We start from the raw sequence: 15,832 nt of genomic DNA, 5'->3' as shown, positions 1-15,832 counted from the left end.
TTTAATATTCTATTACTATTTTTATTAACTTACTAATATTTTTATTATTCAATTTTTCATGAACTATTTATTTTTATTACTATTCTGTGGATACTTTTTCAATTCAACTATTAAATTTTATATTATACTAATATCTGTAGTATTCTACTACTATTTCTAGAATTTTACCAGTATTTTATGCATTTTACTAATAGTTTTTGTATTCTAATACTATTTTTTTAATTTTACAACTTTTTTGTATTTTACAACTATTTTTTGTATTTTACAACTATTTTTTGTATTCTACTACTATTTTTTGTATTCTACTACAATTTTTTGGTATTCTACTGACATTTTTTGTATTCTAATACTATTTTTTGAATTTTGCAACTACTTTTTGTAGTCTACTGCTATTTTTGTGTTCTACTACTATTTTTTGTATTCTACTAATATTTTTGTAATTTTTCAACGGTTTTTTTTTAATTCCACAACTATTTCTATAGTATTCTACTACTGCTTTTTGTATTTTACAATTATTTTTTTGTACTCTAAAACTATTTTTGTATTCCACCACTATTTTTTTACACTACTGTACACTAGTTTTTCTAAACTACTACAATTTTTTTCAATTTTATTTTTATTTTCTTCATACTCTATACTAATTTGTACCATATTTCACTATTAATTTGTGTATTCTATACTAGTATTTTTGTATTCGTTTTTTCGTATTCTGTTTATTTTCATTTCTCTTTATACTTTCATTGATATTTATTTATACCATTATTATTGTTAAAGTATTATTATACTATTACTACTTTTATTACTATTAGTATTAATATTATTATTAATCAGTATTAATGGATTATAAGGAAATAATTACTTAAAAGAAAAGGAAAAAAATTACTCAATAATCAAACAAAAAATCCTCTATTAATAAATAATTATTTTTAAAGACCCCCCTAAAAAAAAATACACACGCGACACATTGATTACAATCTCGACTTTTTCACGGTCCCAAAAAAAATATATCTTGTCTCTATAATAAAAAAACAGCATCTCGCGACAAAGATCTCTATTGAATCTTTTATCTCCTAGCGACCCTTTTTTTTCTAAACTAAAAATTTTCCATCATGAGCACGTGGGGCCCCCGTGCGCTTAAAAACGGGGTCTTAACCAAGAGAGTGAGTGAGAGAGAGAGAAGGGGGATAGAATAGGGCCGCAAAATGTGAAGGGGGAAGAAGGGGGTGATCTACAATCGGCCTTGTACCCCTCAACTGCACACACACACACACGTCCTCTATCCGTTGTTGCTTAACGAACCGCATAAAATCTGCAAAAGAGAGCGGAAAAAAAATATATATCCGCGCGGACTGCATAAAACGCGTTTTACGAGATCACCTCTCGTAAGTTGATTGAGAAACACACCAAGAGAGCGAGAGAGGCAGGGGGGAGGGGAGAAAAATACAAACTCGACACTTGCTCTCTATAGAGTATATCTACAACAGCGAGAAAAAGATATACTTTTGCAATCGTCCCAATTCGGCCTTCAAATTGTCCGGATATTGCATCTTGTATATAATTTCCATTTTTTACCTCCCCCCTCCCTCCCTCCCCTTGTTTTTCCACTGCTCCCCCCCCCCCTCACTCTAAACTATTTACTCTCATTCCGAACAAATCTGACTTGAATATTATGAAAATTACGTTTTTCCAGTAGTAATCATTAATTTTCAATGAAAAATAAAAAATTTTAATTGAAAATTTACTTCTAAACGAAAAAAGAAAAGGGGGGAATTTTTTGGGTCTTATTTTTAAATTATATGGGACTTAGCCGTAAATAGAAAAATTAATATTTATTGATATGCATCTCTATAATAGACAATAGAAATTTTTTTTACTGTTTGGAGACGAAAAGAAGTAGAAATTATTATTTGGGCCTTAATTTTCAAAATTATGGGACTTACTAGTTTAAAAAAAAACTTATAAAAACTGTTAAAATAATTACTAATATAGATATTTTACATATTTTGTTTTAGTACCAATTTTCTTTACTATTTAAAAATAAAAGAAGTGAACATAATTTTTTGGGCCTTGTTTTTCGAATTGTGGGACTTATTTGTAAATATAAAAATAATTTATTTATTGCTGTGCAGCTCTATAATTCATAATAAAAATTTTCTTGTAATGTTTAGGGACAAAAAGAGTGGAAATTATTGTTTGGGCCTTAAGTTTCAAAAATCATGGGACTTACTCGTATAAAAAAAAAATTAAAAAATCAAAAAATTACTAATGTTCACAGCACTTCTACATAATTTAATAATAAAAAAATATGTTCTTTACTGTTTAGAAACAAAAGGAGTGAAGATAATTTTTTTTGGGCCTTATTTTAAAACTATGGGACTTAGTCATAAATGGAAAAATTAAGATTTATTATCATGCATTCCAATAATAATAATAATAATTGATAATAAAAATTTTCTCTTACTGTTTAGAGACAAATGGAGTAGGAATTATATTTGGGACTTAATTTTCAAAAATTTTGGGACTTACTCGTATAGAAAAGTGATAAAAACTTATTTTAAAAAATTACTAATATTCATAAGATTTATATACATAATTATTTAAAAAAAAAACATTTTCTTTACTCTCTAAATCTGAATCAGCGATAAGTATGCCACTATTTCAATTAGCGTATATACGCTGTGAATTAGTGAAATTTCACTAAATAATCAGTGAAACTTCACTGATTAATTAGCGCATATACGCTGTTTTAAAATAGTGGCATACTTATCGCTGAGAATCAGTGAAATTTCGCTGATTCAGATTTAGAGAGTACTGTTTGGAAAGAAAGCAGTAGAAATAATGTTTTTGGGTCTTATTTTAAAAGTATGGGACTTACTGGTATTTAAAAAAGATAAAAATTACACCATTAAAAACTATTTTATTTAACGAAATTAATTTCTCTCTTTAAAAAAGAATTTTTCTTGATTTTTCTAATTTTCTTCTGTCAAAAAAACCAGAACTTTTAAATCTCATGGGCCTCGGGGACTTATTTTTCGAAAAATGAAAAATGGGACTTAACTTTTCGTAAATATACTATAAATATACAATAAATATGTATGTATTTGATCCTATTCTCGCCCTCGCGATAGTTTATTGAATCTTGCTTTAATAAGTGGCTTTTTTTTCTCTCCAAAGGGCCCAAAAAATTTCACTGCGAGACGCTATGCACCGAAAAGAAAAAGGGAGGGGAGGGGAATGTAATCTTATGATTCTTTACTTGTATACCATCGTCAATTTTTCGAAACTAAGTAGGCCTTTCATCATCGTTTCCTCTTTTTTAGTGCCCCAATATCAAAGAGCAAAGGGCCCATTCCCCCCCCCCCCCACCCTCCCTCTTTCTTATATAATCCACTTTGATGCATAAAGGAAGCAAAAAAAAGAAAATAAATAAAAACTACTTTTTTCCATTCTTATATATCAAAATAGCCGATAGAAATTCACTTTTTATATTAAAAAAAATACAGAAGAAGTAGAAAAAATATTTTTAGAAAATTTTATCAAAAATTAAATACATTTTTGTATCGTTATATTAAGATACGAACCAAATTTTTTTAAATTTGGAGGGAGGGGGGTAAATAGAAAACGAGGGTTAATTTTAATTGAGTTTTAAAATTAAGTCTCTCTTAAAAATGGAAAAATATATACGAACCAAATTTTGTCAAATTAAGGAGGGAGGGAGGGGGGGGGGGTTATTTTAATTACGATTAAAACTAAATCGCACTTGGAAATGAAAAAATATGAATATGATTAGATAAAGCAATCAAATTTTTTTGAAAATTTGGAGGGAAGGGAAAAGAAGAAAGGGGAGGGGGGCGGTAATTTTAATTGACTAAACTTAAATCTTTTACTTAAAAATGAAAAAAAAACGAACCAAATTTTTTTTTGAAAATTGAAGAAGGAAAAGAAAAAGAGGAGGGGGGTTAAATTTAATTTAATTTAGAATTAATAATCTTAGCTTGGAAATGAAAATATATAGAATATGATTAGATATACCCAACAGGTTGTGTGGAGATTGACGTGAATCTGTGTTTCAAGGTCGTGAAACTCTGACACAAAGTTTATAAACGTGTATATATATATGCGCTATGTACTTTAATTTCAAACATCGCCAAAGAGAATTTCTCGTCACATTTTCGGCACTTCTCTTCTCTTGTCAAGGTCAAGGTTTCAAATGTTTGTAAATAACAAGTATTTAGTATAATTCACTTCCGTCACACACACAAACGCTGCTTTTCAAATTAAAAATCGTGAATTTTCGTTTTAAATTTCAATATTATTATTACAATTATATCACTGTTTTTATTATCTTTATTTTCATTTTTTATTATTATTATAATTGCTACTATTATTATTATTATTATTATTATTATTATTATTATTATTATTATTATTATTATTATTATTATTATTATTATTATTATCACTATTTTCCATATTCTTATTATTCACAATTTTTCTAAGTTTATCAAATTGAGACAAAAAACGAATCAAAACGTTGCTTCGCAACACTTTTGATTCGTTTTTTGTCTCAATTTGATAAACTTGAAAAAACGGTGTTATCACCAAAATTACTATTTTTATTATTCTTATTATTTTTTATAATCATTGTTTTTTTTATTATTCATATACTTTTTGAGACTTAAGCTCCCCCCTCCCTAATTTTCGGGCCTTACTAATAAATTATTTTTTCTAATTATATTATATCATTACAGTGGGTTATTACGTTTTACCCCCCCCCCTCCCTAATTTTCGGGCCTTACTAACAATTTTTCCATATTATCATTAATATCATTAGTGTATTTTGGGACTTAAAACTAAATTGAAACTAAATTTGTTAGAAAGGCCCTAAAATTAGAAAAAAGAAGGGGGGGTTCTTTCCTAATTTTTGGGCCTTTCTAACAAATTTTTTCCCCAATTATTTTTTTATCATTAGTGAATTTTTTAAAACAACCCTCCCTCCCAATTTTTTGGGTCTTACTAAATTTTTTTCTATACATAATTATTATTATTATTAATATTTCTCTAATCAGTGTTATCATCGTTATTATATAGTCAACTTTTAGAACTTAACTTGAAAATTTATCAAGGCCCAAAAATTAGAGAAGAGGGGGCAAGGGGGCTTATCTAATTTTCGGGCCTTAAAATTTTTTTTAAAGTGGTTCATTTCAAACAATAGTAATTTTTCTTTTTATCTCTCTTGTTCTTAAGCCCCCCCCCTAATTTTCGAATCAATATATATATATATATATAGAGTGAATGATTTTTAAAGATAAAATAAAATTCTTTCTTTTTCTATTTAAATACCTTTATTTTGAAGGTTACGCGCGGGTTTTTGATCTTTGATGTCTGTTATACTGACGGTGATGATTGATTTCAGAATTTTTTTTTTCTTTTTTTGATGGGAAAGGGTAGAGAGAGAGAGAGAGAGAGAGAGAGAGAGAGAGAGAGAGAGAGAGAGAGAGAGAGAGAGAGAGAGAGGGAGGAGAGGGGAGGGGACCTAACTCGAGAATAGCCCGCGGGCTCACCTGAGCTCGTAAATTCAATTTAAATATATTCGTCGGGGCCCCAACGACCTTAATGACCAGCACAGCTATATTGACTAGAAGGAAACTTTGAAGTCACGCTGGAATCGAGATTGCGGGATTTCTCTCGCTTTTTTCGTCTTTTTTCTTTTTCTCTCTTGCTCGTTGTCTCTCACTCCCTTTTGACGAGAGGAGTCGTTTTTGGTAAAGAAAGAAAAGTGGTAGAGTGGGGGGTGGGGCCCTTAATAGAGTGTTCCCTTTCGAACCTGCCGATGCATTTCAATGAGAGGCACCCTCCCCCCTCCCCCTGGTCCTCATCACTCACCTATACCCTCGATCAAAACTATTTCAAATTTTTCTTTCTTCTTTCTTTCTTTCTTTCTTTTTTTTTTATTTTCCTCACGTGATTCTTGAGATGAATTTTATAAAATTTTTTAAATAATTAATTTCTTTCGACTTATTTTATGCAAATTCTAATTTAAATAATTGAATTCTGTTTGGGAATTTAATGAAAATAAGAGATATTAAAAATCATTGATGTGCGAAAAGTTTTTAAAAATAATTAAATTTTACAAAGAATTCTATTAAAATTTTTGAGAATAATATTGAATGTTTCTGGCATTTTATAAAAATTTTTTTGAAAATAATTGAATTTCTAAAAAGAATTTTATTATTCATGAAATTAATTGAATTCCTGCGAACGATTTTATTAGAATTTTTTTAAATAATTGAATTTCCAAGTAAAAATTGAATACTTTTAAAAATAATTGAATTCTTATGCTGAATATTGTTATTTATCAAAATAATTGAATTTTGCAAAGAATTTTATTAAAATGCCTCAAAATAATTGAATTCCCTCGAAAAATTATTTACGTAAATAATTGAAATTTTGGGAAGAATTTTGTTGAAATCTAAAAGAATAATTGAATAATTTCCGAAAAAAATTCAATTCAAATTGTATTTAAAATAATTGATTATTCTTTCGAACAATTTTATTAAGATATTTGAAAATAATTGAATTCCTGTGAAAAATTCTAATATTTTTGTAAATAATTGAATTTTTCCAAAGAATTTAAAAAAACAATTTTTTTAAATAATTGATTTTTTCGAAAAATTGAAATTAAATTTTTTAAAATAATTAAATTTTTTTAAATAATTGATTTTTTCGAGAAATTGAAATTAAATTTTTTAAAATAATTACATTTTTTTAGCAATTCCTGTAAAATTGTATTAAAAATATTTATATTCCTTCAAAGAAGTTTATTATTTATAATAAAAATTATTGAAGAAGAATTTTTTAAATAATTTTAAAAATAATTGAATTTTCTAGAAGCTTTTTTTATTTTTTGTAGGTAATTGAATTTTTTTCAAGAATTTTATTAAAATTTTCAAAAATCTAAGTTTTTTAAATTCTTTTAAGAGATTTTACTGAAAATAATTGAATATTTTAAAAGAAAGTTGTTAAATAATTTTAAAAAGAATTGAATTTTCTACAAGTTTCTCTTTTATTGTTTGTAATTGAATTTTTTTCCAGAATTTTATTAAAATTTTTGCAAATAATTGAATTTTTTCCGGAATTTTATTAAAAATTTTGCAAATAATTGAATTCTTTTAAAGAATTTTATTAAATTTTTTGCAAATAACTGAATTCTTATGAAAAATTTTATCAAAAATAATTGAACTGCAGCGAAGAATTTTACTATTTATAAAAATAATTGAATAGTTGCTAAGACCTTTATTAAAATTTTCAAAAATTATTGATTTCCTAAGCAAAATTTTATTATTTATAAAAATGTTTAAAAAGAATTGAATTTTTGTAAATAATTTTGTTATTTTTGAAAATAATTGAATTCCTAAAAAACATTTTATTATTTATAAAAATAATTGAATTCTTGCGAACGATTTTATTAGAATTTTTTAAAGATAATAATTGAATTTTCAAGAAGAAATTTATTACTTTTAAAAATAATTGAATTCTTGTGATAAATATTGTTATTTATGAAAATAATTGAATTTTGCAAAGAATTTTATTACATTTTTCAAAAATAATTGAATTCCTGAGAAGAATTTTATTATTTATGTTTAAAAATGTTTAAAAAGAATTGAATTTCTGTGAAAATTTTTTCTTATTTTTGTGAAAATAATTGAATTTTTCATTAGAATTTTATAAAACTTGTTTTCAATCATTAATTTTTTCGTAATATGTAATAAATATTATGCAACTTTTATTTTAGATAATTGAATTCTTCTTGAAAATTTTATTTATGAAAATAATTTAATTTTTCGATTAATTAATTTAAAATAGTATTAAAAATAATTGAAATTCTTCGATGAGTTTTATTATTTATGAAAATAATTGAAGTCTTGCTCAGAATGTTATCAAAATATTTTTTAAATAATTGAATTTCCATGAAAAATGTTATTTTTAGTGTAAGTAATTGACTTTTTTTTAAGAATTGTATAGAAAATTTAAAAATTATAGATTAATTGAATTCCCGTGAAAATTTGATTATTTATGAATTATAAAATGAAAATTTTGTCTTTGTTACTCCGATTTTTATTTTCTTCTATTTTTATACCCATTATCATAATTCGAATTAATTTCAAACTCTATTTTCGACTCTACTTTTCGCCAAATCAAGTGCTAGACAATAAGAGGAGGGGGACGAAGAAAAGGGGAACACAAGCCACATAACAAAATTGATTCGCAAATTAAAAAGTAAGAAAAAAAATAGCGACTAAATATTTGTCTGGGAATCGAGTTTTGTTGACAATGAAGGAATAATATTATAAGTATTTTTGTATACTATACACATATATATATATATATATATATATATATATATATATATATACATATAAAAGTAGGCCCATTATAGCTCAAGGTTTAGAAGTATAATATTTGTGAATTTTTTCTTCTTCTTTTTTTTCCTCTTCTTTATTTTTTCGAGACACGAAGAATTTTAAGACTTTTATAATATATTAAATGCCGAGTGTCTGGACCCCTTGAGAGAGTTGATTTGATTACGTGGGCCGGTATATGTATATGTATATATGTAGACATACGAACTTGACATTTGCAAGGACGCTTTTTGAAAGGAGGAAATAGAAAAGGAGAGAGAGAGAAAAAAAAAATAAAAATAAGAAAAGAAGAAAGAAGGGAAAAAAAATTGAAGAAAAAGAAACAAAAAATGTCGCGCAAGCCGTTAAAGGACGCGCTTCAAAGTCAGCTGTTTGACTATTATAATAATATATGCCTACACCTAATAAAATTCTCATGTCTAGTAATGTCTCACACTTGTTTTGTAAATTATATTAAAACTCTTGCGTAAGGCACGAAAATTACATACATTTCTCTATGGAATTTAATTTATACTTTATATTAATAATTTTCAAATGTAATTTTAATGCTTATTTTAATGCTAATTTAATTATCAAAAATTTTTAAAATGCAAGTTTTAAAATTTTTAAAATATTTATAATCCAATTAACATAAAAATTACTATTATTATTCAGTTATTTAATTACTATATATTAATAATTCAATAATAATAATTAGTAATAGTTAATAATAGTAGTAATAATAGTAATAGTAATAATTAATAATAATAGTAATAATTATAATAAAAAAGCCTTAATATACTTTGCTACTATTATTTAATACAAAATAACAAATAATAAAATTCCAATCGTAAAACTATTAATATTCATTATTCTTTGATTATTAATTACTTATGATTTATTAAAGTGAATTAATCTTTATACAGTGATCTCGATAATTATTTAAGATTGAGTAATCTGCTTTTTGATTTAAGGAAAAAAAAGAGAATAATTCTATTCACGTGTAAAAATAAATAATGACTAATCAATTTTCAGTGATTTAACTTTGAGTGCAGGAAGTTGAATTTATAATATTCTCCAGCTCTTAATATGAAACAAAATTTATTTGACAGAAAGAAGGATGAATATAAATTTTAAATAATAATAATAACTGAATTGATTTAAAGTCGAACTACTAAGATTACTCTTAATAATAATCAGCAATAATATATTAATAATTAATAATTATTACAACTATTACTATTACAATTATTTTACTTTTATATTTATATTTTTGTATTTCAATTTTAACACTTCTTTTTTTCACTCTTACTGCCGTAGGCAGAATTCGAGGTTTCTCATTTTTTAAGGCAATTTTCCAAACACTTTATTATGCATATATTTTTTCCTGGAAAAATAAATATTTTTATTAGTTATTTTAATATTTTAATAATGATATAATTATAACAGTAATAAAAATAATAATAAATACAATAATAATAATAATAATAATAATAATAATAATAATAAAAATAATAATAAAAATAACAATAATAATAATAATTAAAACAATTTATCTACTGTTTTTTATCGAAAATTATTATATTGTTAATATTATTAAATTTTTAGTATTTTTAGTATTATTATATTTTTAATATTATTATATTATTATATTATATTTCGCAATATTTAACTATAATTATACATTTGTAACTGAAATGTGACTTTTCTTGGGTTTCGTCGTTCTCTCTTTCTCTCTCTGTCTGCCTCTGTTTCACTCACTCTCGTCGTGTGTTTGCAATAATTGACGAGAGAGTTAAGGTTACAAGAATGCAGTTAATAATTAGAGCAGCTGGACCAATGAGCAGGAGATTTCCTTTGCCATTAGTTTTACTTCTTGCATAACTTACAGCTGCTGCGCGGTGTTTAATTACAATAATAGAGGCGTTTCGTATTTTTTTCTTTTTCATTTTCTCTCCTTTTTTTTTAATAATCTGGGCGGACACATTTCTTACAATTTTCTTGTCTTAATACCCCCTCCTCTCCCCTATCCTCTTTTCTACTACTCTCTTATTCTCATTCATCAATATTATTCTCTAGTGAATTTATTTTCAAAATCTTACTAGCCAAAAAAAAATCCCATTTCATTTCGTTTATGATCGATTTCAATTTTTCAATTCTTTTTGAATTTCGCCCCAATGCGCGAAATTCATAAAGAATTGAAAAATTAAAATCTTAAGATTCATTGGTTAGGTAAAATTCTAGTATTTTGACTCGCGATGGTAAAGGGATGATGGAGAAAAGGGAAAAAAATGGAAAAAAAGAAAAATGGGAATATTAAGAAGAGAAGATTGAGAGTAGTGGAGAAGTGGGAGAGTGGTCGATAAATATTAGTGGAAGTAAAGGAAGGAATATTTTTTTTCTACGCGGTAGCAGAGAGTCTCTCAAAGAATTGAGTCGAGTCGGTTTTATAGGTGTATGCCTTGAGGCAACGCCATGATAGACAAGGTCAGCCTCTCCCATGTGCGCCTGGACCGACTGCGACTCGTTAACATTTATTTATTTATAAACATTATAAACGCGCACTTGTTCCCTCCCTCTCTGTTCGAATTTTAAAACCATTCACTGCCACTTTCTTTTCCTTAAAAAAACAAAAAAAAACCGTTCACTACTACCGGACTGTCTGACTGTCTTTTTAAAAGAAAAAAAAATCCACTGTTACATTACATTTAAAAAGAAACTTCCCTTTTAATGAAAAAAAATCTCTAATAATTAAAATGATTATAAATTTTTGTTTCAGTCTTTTGTTCCCTCCCTATCTGTATGACATGTTAAAATTATTTACTACACTTTCTTTTAATTTATAAAATAATGAAAAAAGAAAAAAAAATTCTAGAAACGAAAGTGATTTTAAATTTCTGTTCTAGCTGTACATATTGTTATAAAAATTAACTGTAATAATTATATCAATGCTGTACTTTAATTTTAATTATCACTCTTACTGATGTAGGCAGACTTGGAGGATTCTCATTTATAAGGCATTTTTCCAAACACTTTATTAAGCATAAACTTCTTCCTAAAAATCACTCTTAGTGCTTCGAGGATTCTCATTTTTAAGTCATTTTTCCAAACACTTTATTAAGCATATGCTTCTTCCTAAAAATCACTCTTAGTGCTTCGAGGATTCTCATTTTTAAGTCATTTTTCCAAACACTTTATTAAGCATATGCTTCTTCCTAAAAATCACTCTTAGTGCTTCGAGGATTCTCATTTTTAAGTCATTTTTCCAAACACTTTATTAAGCATAAGCTTCTTCCTAAAAATCACTCTTAGTGCTTCGAGGATTCTCATTTTTAAGTCATTTTTCCAAACACTTTATTAAGCATAAGCTTCTTCCTAAAAATCACTCTTAGTGCTTCGAGGATTCTCATTTTTAAGTCATTTTTCCAAACACTTTATTAAGCATAAGCTTCTTCCTAAAAATCACTCTTAGTGCTTCGAGGATTCTCATTTTCAAGGCATTTTTCCAAACACTTCATTAAGCACCCATTTTACCTGAAATTCGATGTCAAAGTCGATGCAATTTTACCATTGAAGCTGAATGTAAAGATCCAGTGAACTGTGAGACTCCAAACAATTTTGGGGCAGCAATTTTCCAAACACTTTATTAAGCACCAATTTTTCCCTGGAAAAAAAATATTATTAATATTAGTTAATTAAAAAACATTAGTGATAATTGATGTGATTATAATTTTTGTTTATTGTTTTCTGTTACAGATATTTGGCAGCAAGGCCGATCTACAGCTTCACACGCAAATTCACATGCGCGAAGCAAAACCCTACAAATGCACCCAATGCTCAAAGGCATTCGCCAATTCCTCGTACCTGTCGCAGCACACACGCATTCATTTGGGCATAAAACCATATCGCTGTGAAATTTGTCAACGTAAATTCACCCAATTAAGCCATTTACAACAGCACATTCGCACTCACACTGGCGACAAACCCTACAAATGTCGACATCCCGGCTGCACCAAGGCATTCAGTCAACTGAGCAATCTCCAATCGCACAGCCGCTGTCATCAAACCGACAAGCCCTACAAGTGTAATTCCTGCTACAAATGTTTCTCCGACGAGCCCAGCCTCCTCGAGCACATACCCAAGCACAAGGAATCGAAACACCTCAAGACCCACATCTGTCAATACTGCGGCAAGAGCTACACCCAGGAGACCTATCTCGCCAAGCACATGCAGAAGCACGCCGAACGCACCGACAAACGACCGCCAATCATCGGCACCGGCTTAAGGCCCTCGATACACGCCATGGCAGCCGCGGCCCACCACCAGGACTATCACTGGCCCAAGGTCAGTCCCGACTCCGTCATCAGCGAACTCCACGATCGTCTCCCACACCATCATCACCCGGGCGACTATCACCAACCACAAAATCCAGCAACCGATGCAATGCTCCTGCATCAGCAGCATCGCGACGCAATTGAAAATGACTCCAGGCAACAAACACCCCAACCAGGTGGCGGCGGCGGTGGAACGACAGTCGTCAATCATCCCAACAGTAGTTCAGCATTCACACCAATATCATCGATATCAATAAATTCAATATCATCAATGCAACATCCTCTCAATCCACTAAATCATTTACATTATCCCGGTAGTCATCATCCAGCGTCACGACCCTATTTATATGAGGCCTTCAACACACAAAAAGCAAGTCCAACAAGTTCAACGGCAATGACACCAGGCAGTGGTGCAACAAATCAAAATGCCGCGACATCATTTCCAAATCAATTAATAAGTTTACATCAAATTAGAAATTATGCGCATCAACCGAATTTAGGTAATCTCGGACAATTGGGAAATTTAAGTAATTTGAGTAATTTGAGTAATTTAAGCGCTAGTATGGAGAGTCACGCGCTACTTGGCGGTCTCAAGGATAAGCAGTAAAAAAAATTAATAACTAATCTAGGCAAAAACCGAAAGAAAAATGCATTCGCCCTTTTTATTTTTTTTTCTCAAAAACTATTGTTCTTTTTCTCAAAAAAAGAAACTTGTTCCTCGAAAAAAATCCGCGAGTGTTAAAAATATTCGTGAGCAAAAAAAATTTGTAAAAACAACGCGCTTTGAAAGCGATAAAAAAAAGGAAACAGAGAGAGAGAGAGAGAAAAAAAGAAGCAACATTTTCATTTTATCGAAAAATATCGATTTATCTCGAAAATTTTTCGATACTATTACAAAATAATTTTTGACATAGGCAAAAATTTTCATTTCAAAAATGAAAAAGTAAGAAAACAGGTCAAAAATAGTGAAAAAATGTCGATACATCGAAATATTTTAATAATCAAAATATATCGATAATCGAAATATAAAATCGATAATCGAGGTATTTCAATAGTCAAAGTAAATAAATCGAAATATTTTGATAATCGAAATAAATCGAAATATACAAATCGATAATTGAAGTTTATAAATCGAAATATATCGATAATCGAAAGTATATACAATCGTATTACAACGATAATCAAAGTATTTACAATCGAAATATATCGATAAATAATCTATACAATCAGAATATATCGATAATAGAAATATATTAATAATCGGCATATGTCGATAGTTAAAATATTTCGATAATCGACATATGTCAATAGTTGAAATTTATCGATAATAGACATACGTCGATAGTTGAAATATATCGATAATCGTAAAATATTTAGAATCGAGTTATAAGCATTCAAAATAAATCAATAATTGAAACATAAACTATCAAAATTATTGAAAACCAAAAAGTATCGATAATTGATTAATTTCTAGTTTAAAACAATCGTTTTATTTCGATAATCGAAGTATGTACAATCGAATTCATTCGATAATCAAAGTATTAACTTTCAAAAAATAATTTAAATCGAAAAGTAATCGATATTCGAAAGGTTACGTCGCTCAAAGTAAAAACCATCAGATTTTATCGATATTCGAAGTTTATACAATCGAAATAAGTCGATAATCAAAGTATAAAAATTGAAATCAATAAATAATCGAAATATTTCGATAATCGAAGAATATAAATAGAAATATATCGATAATCGAAAGTATATACAACAAAAATATTTCAATATACAAATTATTTACAATCAAAATATATCGATAATCGACATATATTGATAATCGAAATATATCGTCAATAAAAATAAAAAAATCGTTTTTAAACAATCCAAGTAAATGCAATCGAAATATATCGATAATCGAAGTAGTATAACAACTGATTTAATATAAATTGAAATATATTGATTACTGATATTTTTTTGCTTTTTAATTTTTTTTTAAATATCGATTATCGAAATAGCTCGAAATCTAATATTTTGATTGTTATGTATCAAATATTTTTTTCTTCTTTTTTAAAAAAAAAGTTCGATAGATCGACATTTTTTTTTCTTTTTTGATAAAAACTAAATCGATAAAGTAAAATTACGTCAATATATCGATAAAATCGATATATCGATTTTTTTTAATTTAATCGATATCGAATATATCAAAAACGGAATATTTTAACAAAAAAGAAAATATATTGAAAATAACTGATCGAAAATCGAATATATATCGAATACATCGATAAAGTCAAATATAGAATGCATGGATATAATCGAAATCGAAAATATCGAAAAAATACTTAAATATCGAAATTTAAATGTCAAAATTCAAAATTATTAATTTTTCATTACCGCAAATAATTAATTAGTAATTATCGCAAATATGGTAATAAGAAAAAAATATGAAAATATTTTGTCAAAATATGAAAAATTAAAAAAAAATATGTGAAAAATAGTGGAAAAATGTTTATTCTTATCCTTTAAAATCTTTCTCTCTCTTTCAGCTGATTTTGCGAAACATAATATAAACGTCGACTCTTTATGGATTTTTGTTATTTTTAAGTTTTCTTCGTTTTCTTTTTAATAATTTTTGTGGAAACTTGTAATGAATTATTAATAATTAATGTTTTTTGTTAATAATAATAATAATTGTTATTATTGACTATTCACATTAAAAAAAACAACATTGTCATCCGAACGCAAAAAAAAAATTCGAAAAATATTGAATTATAATTTATATTAAAAAAAAAAGAGGAAAAGAAAAACAAATGCGATATGTAAATTATACAAATAAATAATATAAACACACACAGAGAAAAAGAGAATGAAAAATAAATAAAAAGAAGAAAAATGAAAAATAAAAGGAGGGGGGAAAAATTGTAACGACTTTTTCTCACACACCCCCCTCACCTTTTCACGGCGACAAGAAAAATGGAATTTTGCATAATTCTTTTTTTTTGTAAAATCATCGTAATTTTTTTTTCTCCTTCAAAAACTACTCGCAATTTCAAAAAATTGTAGTTTCACTTTAAAAAAGAAAAAATTCACGATGAATTTTTACTGTTCTAA

General features: G+C 27.1%; 1 protein-coding gene across 2 annotated transcripts in view; it reads left to right on the top strand.

The window, feature by feature from the left end:
- Positions 1–15,402, top strand: part of LOC122512665 (zinc finger protein rotund-like) — a 351,867-nt gene extending 336,465 nt beyond the window's left edge. Inside the window, exon 6 of one of the 2 annotated variants that reach the window (XM_043628634.1) lies at positions 12,159–15,402. In XM_043628634.1, coding sequence (XP_043484569.1) covers positions 12,159–13,343 — 1,185 coding nt within the window. In that variant the 3' untranslated portion in view covers positions 13,344–15,402. The remainder of the gene's footprint in view (positions 1–12,158) is intronic. The other variant, XM_043628635.1, reaches the window with a different exon arrangement.
- Positions 15,403–15,832: the final 430 nt, after the last annotated feature.

The sequence above is a fragment of the Leptopilina heterotoma genome, unplaced genomic scaffold (assembly GCF_015476425.1).
Source record: "Leptopilina heterotoma isolate Lh14 unplaced genomic scaffold, ASM1547642v1 Lhet_123, whole genome shotgun sequence".
Lineage (NCBI taxonomy): Eukaryota > Metazoa > Arthropoda > Insecta > Hymenoptera > Figitidae > Leptopilina > Leptopilina heterotoma.
The sequence above is the reverse complement of the archived record's forward strand: the minus strand, read 5'-3'. Positions and strand labels throughout refer to the sequence as shown.